Source organism: Corvus moneduloides, chromosome 6 (assembly GCF_009650955.1).
Source record: "Corvus moneduloides isolate bCorMon1 chromosome 6, bCorMon1.pri, whole genome shotgun sequence".
NCBI lineage: Eukaryota > Metazoa > Chordata > Aves > Passeriformes > Corvidae > Corvus > Corvus moneduloides.
The window spans coordinates 3401117-3417121 of NC_045481.1; the positions used below are offsets into that span (position 1 = coordinate 3401117).

At 45.2% G+C, this 16005-nt stretch overlaps 1 protein-coding gene across 2 annotated transcripts; it reads left to right on the forward strand.

The window, feature by feature from the left end:
* Nucleotides 1-47: 47 nt before the first annotated feature.
* Nucleotides 48-12660, forward strand: SOCS4 (suppressor of cytokine signaling 4). 2 transcript variants are annotated; one of them, XM_032112534.1, is made up of 2 exons: nucleotides 48-149; nucleotides 6513-12660. In XM_032112534.1, the coding sequence occupies exon 2, from the start codon at nucleotides 6614-6616 to the stop codon at nucleotides 7922-7924; it is 1311 nt and encodes a 436-aa protein (XP_031968425.1). In that variant the 5' UTR covers nucleotides 48-149; nucleotides 6513-6613; the 3' UTR covers nucleotides 7925-12660. The 2 variants fall into 2 exon arrangements, with proteins under 2 accessions (XP_031968425.1, XP_031968426.1); XM_032112535.1 differs by lacking the exon at nucleotides 48-149 and adding an exon at nucleotides 4034-4158.
* The last annotated feature ends 3345 nt before the right edge of the window (nucleotides 12661-16005 follow it).

Here is a 16005-nt window from a genome sequence, read left to right on the forward strand (position 1 = left end):
ATGGCGGCGGCGGCGGCCGGGTGAGGGGCCGCGGCTGCCAGCGCCGAGCCCGCTGAGCCGCCGGCACCGCCGGCACCCGGCTGCGGACAGAGCCGGCGGAGAGCGCCGGTCCCGCGGGCAGCGCCGGCGGCAGCGCCCGCCGCACCATCGTGAGTTTGGGTCGGGGGACGAGGGGCTGAGGGGCGGCAGGCGGGGGTGAGCACCGGTACCGGGGAAATCGGGGTCTTCTGTCACCGGGGGGGCTCGGGGTCTGCGCCTCTGTCAGTCACCGGGGGGCTCGGGCCGGGCTCTCCTGTCACCGGGGGGGTTGGCCTGGGGTCCGCCCTCTGTCACCGCGGTGCTCGGACCGGGGTCAGCGCTCTGTCCTCCGCGGGGACTCGGTCCAGGATCTCCTGTCACTGGGGGAACTCGACCCGGGCTCTGAGCCTTGTCACCGGGGGAGACTCGGTCCAGGGTCTGCTGTCACGGGGGGGCTCGGCCCGCGGTCTGAGCCGCTGTCGGTGACCGGGGGTCTCAGGGTCCCTGGTCAACGAGGGCTTTCAGTCCGTGCTCTCCTGTCACTTCGGTCCAGGGTCTTTGCTGTGTCACCAGGGGGTTCGCTCCGTTTGCTTCTCCTCTGAAAAACCCCGTGCCCGATGCATCTACCCTAACACATATAGGGCACATATATTCCCTGTTTATCCTTCTGTATATGGATTTAATGGCAGCTCCTCAGGAGGCACAGGGACGGCAGGGAAAGCCTAAATGAGGGGCTGTGTCCTTCACCCCCCTTGGGCAGCACCCCTGTAACAGCGCGGGGCTGCGCTCACCCAGCCGCAGGATCAAACCCCTTTGGAGATCGTTATGGTCATTATGGAATTACTCTGGAATTCCAGCCGTCCTGATGCGTGTGCGAGGTGGAGTTGACAGCAGTTGTAGTCAGGCAGGTAGCGATTGCACTGCAAAAATCACTAAGATTTTTTTTTTTTTTTTTTTTTTTGGCTGAATAATAGGAAGAAAGCATTGTGGCCGATTTCTTGAAGGATTTTAAAAATTCCTGGAGTTGAACATATCTGAAATAAGGAGTTAAAAACCAGAATTATCTGTTTTCCCTTTATGTCGCCTTAATGATCTGGCCCAGTTTATTCCTGCTTCTAAGAAAAAATTGCTTCCAGGCAAAACCCTTTTATCTTCAGTTTTGCTCTGCAGTGGGGTTATTGGTGGTTGGGGTGAGCAGAGTGATTTATTTATATTGGAAATGTGGTTCTCTCTAACACTCACATTGCTGGTAGTTTCATGAATGAATAAGTGACAGAATTACAAAGCAGGCACACTTCTTTAAAAAAAAAATAGAAATATGGCCAGATTTCGTTATTAAACCTCGTGGAAGCTGTGTAGAGACATGTTTTCCATGGGTGTATCCTACATATTTCAGTAAATCATGATTTCTGGCAAGGATAATGTGTTCTAGAGAAATGATTTGGAGCTGGACTGCTTATCAGATGAGTGGGAAGACCAAGCTATTCCTGCTGCAAGCCGCTGCCTGGGATGGAGACAAATGCTTGTCAAATGTGTTTATTTTTCTTAATCACTTTAATTTTCGGAGGCTCTGATACAAACTGCACCTAAAGTATTTTGCAGTATAAAAGCCATTTTACATTCGTTTCCATGTTAACAACTAATTTCCTTGTCTGGAGGTGCTGCGTGCTGGGATAACTCTTTGAACAGCATAGGAAAACTGGGGGGAGGGTTTCCAGGGGGGTGTCAGGATCCCGTGGTCACTTGTCCAAGGGACTGCAGGCCCTGTGGCTTTGTCACGTCCGAAGTGACACGGCACCAAATGCAAAGTTATACTTTAAATCCGGTTGGGAACTCAGCCTGCTGCCGGCCTGATTAATAGGTGTGAGTGGCTGCGAGCAGGGCGGGAGCTGGGAATCGCTGCTCTCCTGCTCGGTTTCTGGGTGGAGCACGGAGTGTTGGTCATGGACCATAAAGCTTTCACTGATTTAGTGCTGGAGAGGCTGCTGCGGTTTGCCGAGCGCTGCCTGCATCTTTCCTTCCACACACGAGCAGAGCTTCATTAAGGCAGGAGATACGAGCAGCCCTCACCTTTGGCACCTGCTGCCTGCTCAGTTCCACCTCCTGGGAGTGAATAAAATATCCCCCGTGTTGGGGTTAGCTGGGCATGGCCCCCCTCCTCCTACAGTTCTGGGGATAAATCAAGGGTATTTCCAGGGAAGAAATATTTAGGTTGCCAGTGGTACCTTTAGAAAGTCTTTTTGTTTTGTGTGTATGTGTGATAATTGCTTTCATTTGCTGGAAAGGCCTCTGGAGTCAAGCTTAGGTATTTTTGGATGGTATCATAAATCAGAGTAAAGCCAAAACTGAAGAAAAATAATTTAAGACAGAGGAACTGAGATTTATTGTTACCCTTAATAGGTTGGGAAGGTCAGGTTTTAAAATGTGGTCTTGTGGCCAAAATCTCATCGGGTGAAATTAATGAAAGCAGCTTGTGACCACTGAGATTTTGTTTTAAAATAACTTTTATGTAAGTTATGAAAGCAAAAGTACTCCAGTTTATTGCAGCTTGCTCTTCTCTCTCAGGATTTTATCAGCTCTACAAAATCAACTTCCATAACAATTCCAAAATTGATTCATTCATTGTTCTTTGTGAGCCTTCTTTTGTTGTTTAATTAGAGACACAATACAGCAATGCTTTGTGTGGTTGGACAGAAAACTTTCCAAGTACTTCCTGCCCTAGAAGGGTTGTGCAGCATGGGAGCACCAGAGAGGTGGTGGGACCTTCATCCTGGGAGGTTTTCAGGACATGGCCAGGCTGTGCCATGGCTCCCCTGAGCCCACGCTGGCAGCAATCCCACTCCAAGTGGGAGGTTGGGCTGGAGACCCCCCACCATCTGCTCCTTCTTTATACAGAAAGGGAAGCAGCTTGATGAAGAGGACTGTTGGGCTAGAGGCAAGAATCCAGCAGCTCAGGACATAAGTATCTGGTTAAAGCAGTTCAGTAATCAAGTATTTATTGAATAAATTTTAAAAAAAGGGCTATCTACATTTATGGTTTTGATTCTCCTGTTGGCGTTACTGATTAGACATATGGTGAGGCTGTCACTGTCTTATCACAGCTGTGGGTTGCAGCCTACCCCTGGCTAGGAGGGAATATTGTTATCCCTCCAAACAGTGACTGGATATTGCTTTTAGGCTGGGCTTGAAGTCTCAGGATTGAGGCATCAGCTCGTGAAAGAAAAAGCACCTTGTCTGCAGACAAGAGAGAGGAACCTCTGAAGGAGGGAGCTGGGCACAGCACGAAACCGACAGCAAAAGCCACCCAGCTCCCTGCCTGTCCTCAGGGACTGTAGCTGTGACAGTGTTGGGTAACCTTGGACTACCAGCTGGGTCCCGTGGCCCGAAGTGAACTCTGCTCATCCCCGCATGTGTCTTTATCTTTGCTGTTTCCTATGGGGAAAGGGTTTCCAGCATAAGGGTTTTGTCAAACCTGCCATCATCGGAGATGCCTGGGGTGTCCCCATGCAGGACAAGGCTTTTGCAGGCAGGACACTCGTTATTTCTCCCAAAAGGAGCTCAGAACTGATGTGTGTGAGCTGCAAAGCGCTGGACTCCTCCATTTAACCTTCCCCTCTAGGGAAAAGTACACTCTGTGTTCCCTCTCTTTTATCCTTGCCCTCCTGTTCTGCTCTTCCAGCAGCGCTCCAGCCGTTAATGGATGTACGTGGCATTTCCCTTGGACGCTGGAGTGAAAGGAAGAGCTGGTTTAGATGGATGGCCTGAAGTGGTAATAGAGCACTGAATGCCTCCCCTGCCCTTTATGCCTTTTTCTTTCTGACACTCTAATTATTTTTGGTCCCCATTTTATTGGTGGGGCTGTGAATCACTGATCCAGAAGGGAATGAAAGTGTGATCCCTTGCTGTAATGCCGAGCAGTGGGATTCGGGAGGCAGCTCTCCCGCAGCACACATTTGTAACACACGGTCAAGTTCAAACCTGGCTTTAGTAGGATGACATCCCTTTTTTTCTTCATTTATTCCCTGCTCTTTTCACAGCTCTACTGTTCTGTCTGATTAGCAATTCCTGCTCTGATGTGGCAGAACTGGCGCCTGGGTTCCAGCAGCCCTTCAAACCCCAGGGAAGCAGCTCTGGCTAATGGTGCGTGGCTTTGCAGCATCGCGTGCTGCTTCCCCAGCTTCTGTTTCAGGGTTCAGGTACCACTAATGATACACGACAGGAGAAAGGTACAAAGGAGAAGGTGGCTTTACAGTTCAATACAACAGCAACCCAGAAATTCCATAAAACCCCAAGCTTCTTTCAGTTGCAAGGCTGAAGTTAGGAGATAACAGGCACTTCTGGGTTTTGTATGTTTTGCAGTTTTTAATTAAAAGCCCATATTCTGCATGTTCTTATTCCTTATATGGGCTGGATGAGCAGAATGAGATAATTGAAGGTTTCAAAAGCAATTACAAACTGTCGTATCCTAATTTTTAAGTACTTGACTTTGCAACCTCAGTGATATCTCTCTGTCCAATTAAAAATCCCATATATAGACAGTTAATGTCTTTTACTACAGGATGCATCTAAAAACTTTTTGTCTTCAGTAACTTCAGATTATCACTAGAGTAAATGAGATTGCCTTTTTTCCTCTTTTTTTTTTAATTGTGGAGAAAATTCAGTGCTCCACTGTAGGTATTTCTGGATGAAAAATACCAACGTTCCAAAAACAATCAATGAATCCTGGTCTAAATAAAGATGTTTTGAGTCTCATATACAAATGTTGCCTTTTTCCTGTCTTCATTGTGTCTTGCCATGCTTTCACTGAAAAGCAATTTGCAAAACCCTGAGAGAAGAAAAATAAATCTTTAGTTTAATCTTTGATTTGTAACTGCTGGAATATGGACCCTTCCTGTGATTCCTCTCGGTATCAGTGAGGTGATATTCATCTCCATTGCTCTAATGCCATTTTTTTTCCCAACATATTTCCAATATTGAACCAATCTTACCTTCATTCTGCATTTCTGCATCTCCTCCCTTCCCCTGCCTTTTCCTTTCCCCCACAGCTCTCAGGTCTGTGGGTTTTAAATAAGGAATGCAATGTGAAAAATTCCTGGGTGAAAGTTCCATCTGGGATGCATTTGGCCCACAGATTGCATGTGAGCCTTTTGGCAAGGCTGTCTTGTTCTTTTACTGAAAGCAGAGGCTTGAACTCAGCCTGCGCAGCCCCGGGGGACTGCAGAGAGGTTGTGTCATGCTGGCTAATCCTGATGATGAGAATGGATTGAATGGAGAGAGGAAGTGGATGCCCTTTTCTTTTCCTGCTTAGTATTTGCCATGTCAATTAGTTGTAAAAAAATCCAAACCCCCAAAACAACACAACAGAAAAACCCACAGCCAAAAAAACCCCAGTGCAACAGAGAAGCCGTGCACGGTTTTGGAGCAGAAGCATCACAGAACCATAGAATATCCTGATCATGATAAGTGATGGGAAATATTTCTACATCCTGCCATGCCTCGGGGGGGGTATAGCATCCATACCATACTGCCATCTATGTATCTTGAAAAAATCCTGCTCCACTTTCAAATGAGTAATCAAAAGAAGATTTTTTTCATCTTTTTTTCAAAGTGCAGCAGTCAAAAGGAAACCTCTTATCTATTTGAGAATTCAATATACCTTTGGAAACAAAAGAAAATGAAATCAGCAACTGTAGGTCTCAAAGCAACACTGATTTTAATAATGTAAACTTCCTTCTCTAATGAGCAATAAGCAGTTTCATCTTTCATGGCCTTTTAAAATTGCTTTTAGTAAGGGACTGGATTGTTTTAATCCTTTTCAGTATGTAAAGCCCCAGATATTTCAATCCCTTAGGGCTTCAGTATTTCCTAGCTCCCTTCCTTTGAAAAGGCAGAGGAAAACAGCTTTCAGAAACTGACGGAATCTGTGACTGATAAAATTTAGGTTTGTTTTTTTTTTTTATCCCGAAAGTGACCCAAAAGTGTCAGTTAAGAAAAGATCTCTGGCATCCCACCCTGTGGATTAGTAGCAAACAGGCATATCATCTAGGTACAGTAGCTCTTTGTACTCTGACCTACTTGTTTCTGTTCTGGTTTGTTCCCTCTTGAAAGGTTATTTGGAAGAGATGCAGAATTTGCTCCATAAACAGCTAAAGCAGTATCACCTGCCCCGGGAAGGGTTTCCTTTTGAAATGGGCCCTGGCACAATGGGGTTGCCAACACCTAGAACATTCTGCTCTGCTGCGTAGTCAGAATGGAAACTCAACAAATACATTAAGATAGTTTTTTTTGCAGGATGCTTTTCCCAAGGAAGGGTTAAGAGAGCTTTGTCTGGGATCAAGCTGGTATTTGTGGGGTGTGCTACTGAATTCACCTCAATCATGTGATTTTTACATGGTCAGCAATTAATTGTCACTGTTGTCCTGTATCCACCAGCACTGATGTTGCATTGTGCATGTGCATAGCCGTTAACTGAGCTGTGTTCTCTTTTTCCTTAGATATTTCCAGAAAGTGCCTCGAGGAAGCTTCCTTATGTAGAAAAACCCCACAAGAAACACAGTGTGCGCTTCCTGGCAACTTGTGAAGCAAAGCTGTCACAATGGCAGAAAACAAGGACAGCAGCGCGAAAAACGCAGATGTGAGGCCCAAAAGCAGCCGGAGCAGAAGCGCAGACAGAAAGGATGGGTATGTCTGGAGTGGAAAGAAGCTCTCCTGGTCCAAGAAAAGTGAGCATTGTCCTGATGCCGAAACAGCAAGTGCTGCAGGGAAGTCGGCGACTAATTTAAGGAGCCAAGAGAGGAAATACAGCTGCTCGTCCATCGAGCTGGATCTAGACCGGTCCTGTGGCCACAGGTTTTTAGGCCGGTCTCTCAAACAGAAGCTACAGGATGCTGTGGGTCAGTGCTTTCCCATTAAGAACTGCAGCAGCCGGCATGCCTCAGGACTTCCATCCAAAAGGAAAATCCATATCAGTGAGCTGATGCTGGATAAGTGTCCTTTCCCTCCGCGCTCAGAGCTGGCTTTTCGGTGGCACTTGATCAAAAGGCACACGGCCCCTATAAGTCCAAAGGCAGAAGAATGGATAATTGCTGATTTATCCCAGCACGAGGAAAGGGAGGATCAGCTGCGAGACGAGGAGATTGCCAGTGGGGCAACAGACTCTCCCTCCCAGTCCTGTGACTTCACTGACAGCAGTTCCTCTCGGGGTGACCCGAGGCCTGAGCTGGTGACAGGTAAGGTGGCGAGGAGCAGTAGAGATGAGAGCGACATGGACTCCGATGATGAAGTCATAACTCTGTGCACAAGTTCTCGAAAACGAAACAAGCCCAAGTGGGAAACGGACGACGAGCTGCTACGGATGGAAACGCCTCCGAAATACCATACCCAGATTGATTATGTCCACTGCCTAGTGCCAGACCTCCTCCAGATCAATAACAATCCCTGCTACTGGGGCGTCATGGATAAATACGCAGCTGAGGCGCTGCTGGAAGGAAAGCCAGAGGGAACGTTTCTGTTGAGAGACTCTGCCCAGGAAGACTATTTGTTTTCCGTGAGCTTCAGGCGCTACAGTCGCTCCCTCCACGCCCGGATAGAGCAGTGGAATCACAACTTCAGCTTTGATGCCCATGATCCCTGTGTCTTCCATTCTCCTGACATCACGGGACTCCTAGAACACTACAAAGATCCAAGTTCCTGTATGTTCTTTGAACCACTTTTATCCACTCCCCTGAACAGGACCTTTCCCTTCTCTCTCCAGCATATATGTAGAACGGTTATTTGCAACTGTACAACTTACGATGGTATCGATGCACTTCCCATTCCTCCCTCGGTGAAGCTGTATCTGAAGGAATATCATTATAAGTCAAAAGTTAGAGTGCTCAGGATTGATGTACCAGAGCAGCAAAACTAGAAAATATTTTTGTGAAAGAAATTGTCTCCAAACAGACAACAGTATGTTCAATCTCTTTTCCTTCTAGGTTTTTTTTTAATAGCGACTTGATTCTTTTTTCTTTTTCTGCATATTATTTACCACCCAAACTAGTCTCTGTTTAAATGTACTTTTGAGTCTTCACAGCTCTCTTTTTTAGAGATGATATTCATTGTGGGCTTTTGGTACTGTCCTCAGGCTAGAGTTTTATGGAATTCCAGGTAGGCTTTCTGGTATTTCAATAGATGGATAGTCATTAGATCTAAAACCCCCTGAAAATCAGTTTTGAACTTGATCTGTCTTTTCTACTGTAGTTGACGTGTTGCTGATATGATTGAAATAACGCACTGTTAACTAAAGATTAACTCATCTGTATTTTCTGCATTTCTTTAAAAATGAGTGCTCTAGCCTCTGTGTGTGTGTGTCTGTCCGTCCCCATCCACTGCAGTAAATTTGTCAGTCTATTTCTAACATTACTATTCCAAGCAAAATGAAGTTTGAAAGAGGATATGATCTTTCTATAAATACATCAGGGGACTAAATACCAGGCAGAGGAAAAACAATTCAAGTTAAGGACAACACTCAGTGCAGGAACAAACATGTATAAACTGGTCCTGAAAAGATTTTGGTTGGAGAGGAAGAAGACTTCGTTGTCGTCAGAGCAGCGGGGCTCTGGAAGAGCTTTTCATTTTGTATAACAGCAGTAAAAAGCAAACTGCTCATAAACTGGGATTTGATCAGTCTCTGGAAGAGATAATCATGTAGTTACTTATGATAGATGGGGCTTGGACTTGGGAACTCTGTTTCTGTGTTACTGTTGCGTTATATGAAATACCCAGTTTTGGACTGCAGGAGCTGCCACTGCTTAAATGATAAAGCACAGGGTGGGAGGGTGGGAAGGAAGATATTTCCTTAAAAATCTGTGTATTTAACTATCTGATTCTGCATGGTTGAGCCCGAGGTGATGGTGGATAACTTTCCTACTTTGTTAGTAGGGGGGTTGTTTTTTTTAATAAGTATAGTTAAAGAAGAAAAAAAGTCTGCTGATTTTTCTTGCGATGTGAAGCATTCGCTCGAATGGCTTCCTGCCAAATTCCATGTACGGGAAAACCATGCATGGATAATGCTCCTAAAAGCATTACTTACATTACATGGACAGGCAGATCTGCTGCTGAGTTGTTGGTGGAATCCCACTGAGACTCAGTGGATGTGAGTTCAGGCAGGAAACTCCAGGCTGGCCTTGGGGTGCAGATCCGGGAGGTGCGGCAGTGACCTGCAGTTCAGTTCCCTGTATGTGCTTTATCTCCTCTCCCAAACTGGGCCAGGAACTCCTCTGCCAAAAGAATGTGAGATGGTGTAATTGTAACTCCAACAACCACATTGTTTCCTCTCCTTTGATCACAGGGAGCCTTTGTGTCTTCTCAAAATGCTTTTGAAACTGAGCCCCAAGCCCGCCGAATTACAAATGTGTTTAATTTCATGCATGTGAAGGATCCTATCAAAAAATCAGCAATGACCTGTGGGTGAGGTTATCACAGCATGGTTGGGGTTGGAAGGGAGCTCTGGAGATAATCTAGTCCAACTCCCCTGCTCAGGCATAGGATCACATCCAGGTGGGTTTTGAACATCTCCAGAGAAGGAGATTATTCCACAACCTGTCTGGGCAGTCTGTTCTAGGCCTCCATCACCCACACAGTAAAGAGGTTTTTCCTCATGTTCAGGTGGAACTTCCCGTGTTTCAGTTTGTGCCTGTTGCTCCTTGTCCTGTCTCAGGGCACCGCTAGAAAGAGTCTGTTCCCATCCCCTGACACCTGCCCTTAAGGTATTTATATGGATTGATTGGTTCCCCTCTCAGCTGTCTTTTCTCCAGAGCTGAGGCCCAGCTCTCTCAGCCTTTCCTCATAGGAGAGATGCTTCAGTCCCCTCACCACCTTCGCAGCCTCTCCACTGCGTCCACTCCAATAATTCCTTGTATTTCTCGTACTAAGCAGCCCAGAACTGGACACAGCAGTCCCAGCTGAGCCCTCAGCAAGGCTGAGGAGAGGAGCAGGATCACCTCCCTCGACCTGCTGGCCACACTTTCCCTCATGCAGCCAAGGAAACCATCGGCCTTCTTGGCCTCAAGGACACAGTGCTGGCTCACCCCAGCTCCTTCTCAGCAGCTCTGCTTTCCAGTAGGTCAGTCCCAGCCTGGACTGCTGCATGGGGTTATTCTCCTCCAGGGTAGGGGGGCCCTGCTTGAACTTCCTTAGGTTCCTCCCTGCCCATCTCTCCAGCCTGTCTGGGCCTGGCTGAGTGTCAGCACAGCCTGTTGGTGTGTCAGCCACTCCTCCCAGTTTTGTATCACCAGCAAACCTGCTGAGGGTACACTCTGTCCTTTCATCCAGCGTGGTGGATAAGCTGAACAAGACTGGACCCATCACTGATCCCTTGGGAATCTGTGTGCAGGCAAGGGGCAGTAGAGCACAGTGCTGTGGAGTCTTGCTCCAAGATTGTAGACTAAGACTAAGCAATACTCCTGTTTGAATCTTTTAATTTTACCTCGTACACAATCCTATGGATTTGTGGACATCAAATCTGTCCTGCAGGGTGGCTGCTCAGGAGTTACTAAGGAAGTTTTGCCATGCAGCTCCACCAAGGACCTGCCACCCTGCCCTTACCCCCAACCTGAGCAGATAAAACCCTTTCCACTGAGCTCCTGCCACTGTGATGATGTAAACAGATTTCCAGGGACATCTGTCTAGAGACCAGCCCATTTGTTTTCACTGGGTTTTAAATAGGTTTGGAACCAAAGTCTCCAGGGAGAAAATGCTAACACATCAATCCATGGCATCGCACATGGATGAACGCGCTCCGGGACGAATTCTCAGCTGCTATAAATCAGCGTGGCTTTATTGATACACTTAGAGTGGCTTATCCCAGCTGAGATCCTCCCTCCTCCATATCCAAATGGAATTGTGGGACTGATGTCAGAAAAGTGACCCTGGTTTTTTCTGTAATTTTTATCTTGTGCTGCTTCCATTCATTGCCTTTTGCATCAACTGTATTTTATCAAGGACAGCTTTGTATTGCTAAGTCTATTTTTCACCCCATCACTGCCATTTTCCAGATGCGACAGGGATCATCATTTCTCTGCTCTTGTCCACTGTGCCCATCATGGTGGGATGGTGGGATTTGAGTGGCTGCAGTATGAAGGAATAGCATCTGCTTCAAGATCTGGAGTGACGTCAGAGATACTTGCAATCTGCTTGATTAAAATTCTCTTTCAGAAACTCCTAATTAGGGCAAAAAGCTCATCATTTTAGATAGGGATTAGCATTATTTTTATGGCAGGGCCATAAAAATTAGAGTTTGACCAAAGGTTGTACTTCAGAAGTTAGTGAAGGCCACTGTAATTTTCAAAACCAGCAAAGATTTTGTCCCTTCAAAATGAAAGGCCAGGAGAGAACATTTTTTGGGGTGTCATTCCCCAAAACACTGTGTTTCAGTGTCATTCTGGATGCAGCCTACATTGTTTTGACATGAGCTGATGCATCACTTACCCCAAAAACATCTTGAGCACTCCAAATTTAGGAGACCTATATAATACGGCAGCTGGGGGAAGAAGGTGTGGCACGTAAAAATAGTGCCTTTGGACTGTGGGGCAGTTAATTGCATTAGTTTAGAGAAATCATATGTGGAAAGTATTGATAAATGGGATTTGTGAGAGTTCCTGCTATTTTTTCCTGATTTGTTTGTCCGCCTGTGTGACATTTGTCTCTAACTACACTGAGTTGTGTCATACGTGCAGTCTGTGGAAGATCCATGGCATGAGCTGTAATTGTTTTATGAAACGGAAGAACTCAGAAGGTCTATTTTGTTTAAATCCATTTACCTTTTTTTTTCTCTTCTTTCCCTCTCTATTTTAAATAAAACTGGTGGAACTGGTTTTACAATATGCCAAGAACTGTCATCCTAAAGTTTTCCTCTCACTGCTGTCATTAGCAGTCCTACCAGTGCTGCTCATTCCAACACCACTTTAGAACACCTTGACCCGAACGTAACTTAGCCTTGAATTCAGTTTTGAAAGCCTCTTAAAAATTAGCCTCAAAAACAGGGTAAGAGCTTCTATTTTCTAGAATCCCAGAATGGTTTGGATTAGAAGAGACCTTAAAGCTCATCCAGTTCCACCCCCTGCCATGGGCAGGGACACCTTCCACTAGACCAGGTTGCTCCAAGTCCCATCCAACCTGGCCTTGAACGCTTCCCAGGATGGGGAGTCCACGCCTCTCTTCTCAGCCCAAATTCTGCCAAGACAGAAATCCCACATTCTTCAGGATGAAGCTTTAAAGTGGAACAAGGAAAGGTGCAGAGATGTGCCAAAACCCATGTGTTCAAGACTATGCAGCAGGCCAGTGGTTGAGCAAGGTCATAACCCAGAGATGACCCTGGCCACAGCTCCCCTGTTTTGGGGCACCCAACCAGCTTTGCATCAGGAGTTGTGTCTGCAAGATGTGCTTTGAATTGTTTTGAAGGTTGTCCCATAGCAGGACAGTGGAAACAGGGTGTATTGAATTGGTGTGAACAGCTTCTGGTACAAAAAAGATCTGATTTTCATAAATTATTTTGATATAAGGGCGGAAAAAATGGTCAGGCTCTTGATGCACACCGGGCAAACTACATATACATGTTATTTTTACAGGATGGTTTAGAAAAAAATTAAACACTCTTTCCATTAATTGTGTCCTCTGCCGTTTGCTTTTGCCTGGAATGACTTTTTGCAGCTCTATAACAATGTCACTCATTGGCCCGGGGCCGTCGATACGGAGCGACTTCAGCTCCAGCAGAATCATTGATGGGCTTGGGGTAGTTTGTGTGTCTGATAATTGGGAATACACATTTCTTCTCGATTTTCCTGTTCTCAGCATTTGTCTCAATGAAATCCAGGGTGTATTGGATATGTGTATCTATAGCAGCACATCCAACTTAAAAAAAAAACCCAACCAACAAATTATCATGATTTAAATGCTTTCCTTTTAAAGATGCTGGTGGGCTTCCAATATAAAGAAGAAATCCTTGTATGATGCAGTCATACAGGGCCTTACTATAAAATTGACGTGCTCTTAAATAATTAAAAACGGGGATACTTTAATTTTGAAAAAGGATGCTGGAGGAAGGAGGTTAAAGGAAGCTTTTAGTCAGATCCAAGGTTAGATTTATTGATCTAGTGATCAATCCCTTTCTCTTTCCTGAATTTAAAGCTAATGGGAGACTGTGGTCAGAGATGAGTGGCTTTTAGTTAAGGTTTTTGACTCTTATAAATAATACAACAAATGTCCTAGTAAGTAATAAGAAATAAGATACACACTCATTCTTTTTAAATAGAACAAATGTGGCAAACAAGACTCAGCTGTAATTTTTGAAGTCATTTATTAGACAAATTGCTCTTCTCTACTTCTTTTACAAGAGAGACATAAACCATTATATTATTTATTCATGAATCATAGCCATTAAGATGATAAATCAAATTATCAGCTTCCTGTCTCTCTTCAGTTTTAATCATTTTTTATAGTTCATGCAGTATAAAGACAGCTTCCTTCCTATGAAACAAGAGACCTTCAGAGACCTTTTTATTGTAAACGTACATTTCCTTCCCATTTTTAAGTATATCCTAGTGATTTTCCCTGTCAATTTTATCTGCAATAAAAATCCAATAAGAAACTTGTTCATTGATTCAATATAGCAAAGTTAGCTATGAAGTAAGTGATTTTGGTTAACCTCTGAAACAACAGAGCACTGGAAAATGCAGTTAAGAGGACTTTTTTCTGCCACCCTTAAATGTGCACGGTGGCATCATATATTTAATAGAGAGAAACATTTAATAGAGAGAAATCTTGACACAAGCTCACCTACTGAGAGTCAGACCCTTCACAAGGGGTTTAATGTGATCTCTGCAGTAGTATCACTTTTAAAAGGCATCTAAGCTGCTTTTTTCTGCTCTATTCATACAGGCAGCACGTCTTTGCCTCTGCCCATGAGGTGGGAGAGCTGAGGCTGCTGTGTGTGTGAGCTGAGATGGTTTCACACATCCTCTCTTCGCTCGCCTTCCGCCTGCGTCTGTCTGGCCCGGCATCTCCGCGAGCCGCACATGACGCGGTGTGGGCAGAGAAGTGTCCATTCAGAAGGAAATGCACATTGATTTCCATCCCCAACAGCGGCAGCCAGCTGGTTTTAAACTTGATCCTCCTTGTTAAAGGATATTCCTTGCTCAGGAAGCACCGATGAGGTCAGAGGTACCGAGGGTGGAAGAGGAGCCTCTGCATCACTAGAAATACTCATCCATGCTACAATGTAAAAATCAATACTTGTTTACTCAACTCTATGAATAATAAAGTTTTGAACGTAAATATATAATTGATGCATGTAAAATCTATAGCGTGGGGCTGACGGGAGGTGCAATAACTTCCCTATATCCCTTTTAAAAATCCCCTGGGTGTCTGGGTGATGCGTTATCTGGACAAAACATATGCTCAGCCCAGCCTCCCCACAGGCAGGTCATTGCAAACATCTTCCTGTGGGAATCCTGTAGGAATGACTGTCAAGTGCCCCATGGATGGACTTGTGTGGGTATTCCAGATATTTTATTGCTGGGGAGAATCCCTTGAACAGTGTGGGTTTGGGACCAGTCTGAGGGATGCCTGCATCAAGCACAGCTCCTGTGGTTGCCACAAGATCAGAGGGCTGGAGCAGCTCTCCTATGAGGAAAGGCTGAGAGAAATTGAATTGTTCAGCTTGGAAAAGAGAAGGCTTCAGGGTGACCTAATTGTGGCCTTCCAGTACCTGGAGGGAGCCTACAAGAAACATGGAGAGGGCCTTTTTACAGGAGCATGGACTGACAGGACAAGGGGGAGTGGGTTCAAACTGACAGAGAGTAGGTTTAGATGAGGTATTAGAATAAAACTCTTCCCTGTGAGGGTGGGGAGGCCCTGGCACAAGTTGCCCAGAGAAGCTGTGGCTGCCCCATCCCTGGAAGAGTTCCAGGCCACGTTGGATGGGGCTTGGAGCAACCTGGGATAGTGGAAGGTGTCCCTGCCCATGGCAGGGGGTGGAATGTTATGGTCTTTAAGGTCCCTTCCAGCCTCAACCATTCCATGATTCTGTGAGGAACATTCCCACAACATAATTACCATCATTTCCCAGGAAGGATGTCTGGCCTGTGTAGAAGGCCAAAGCCAGAGTCCCTCTGCTAAAGCTGGGCCTTGGGAATATGGATCCCTCTTCCCTGTCCTCTTGTTATTCCTGTGATTTTGCTTATCAAAATGATGCAGCAGAAAAAACACTGGGCCCATGTAATGTCCTATAATCCAACATTGCTGGGAAGTGCCAACTTAAAGAACTGAATCCAGATTCAAGGTAGGGGACCCTTTGGCTATCTAGGAGCTCTTCCATCTTATTTTCCTTATTTTTATTTTTAATTCTTTGGGGGAAAAAAGTCTTAGTTATCTCTTAAGTCTGATGTTGAGCCACTAGCTCAGAGCATCTCTAGAGTTCGTCTCAGCTGAACAGGTTCATTGCCAGACCTTTTATTTTTAATGTGTGTCAATTGGACTAGACCACAGTCCATGGTTTGTGCTAACATGGGATTTTTTTGTTCAGGAAAAGGCTGGGTTTGTCCTTCCTAGCAGTTACATGATTGTATTTCTAGGTCAGGTCTTTATGCGTAGCCAAATGAAGTTTCAAATTGGACAAAACACCTAGTAAGGGTCTTGATGCTTGATGCTGTTATGATTAGAAAGTTGTCTGATCAAATTTTGTTTCCAATTAAAAAAAAATTGAATTAGCTTTCAGACTGAGACCTTCGCTGTTATTTTTAGTCTACAACTAATGAACCCCTGAAAATAGAGGGTATAATGAAAATATGGTGATTGGTTCTGCTGGGATGGTTGAGAAAATACATTAGCAGATCAGAAAGGGTAATAAATCTTCTGTCACAACCTTCCTCATTAAACTAGATAATTTGAAATTGCCTCTGGTGTATTAAACAGTTCATTATTTTGAGGGGAGCAACACACAAGACAAAAGAG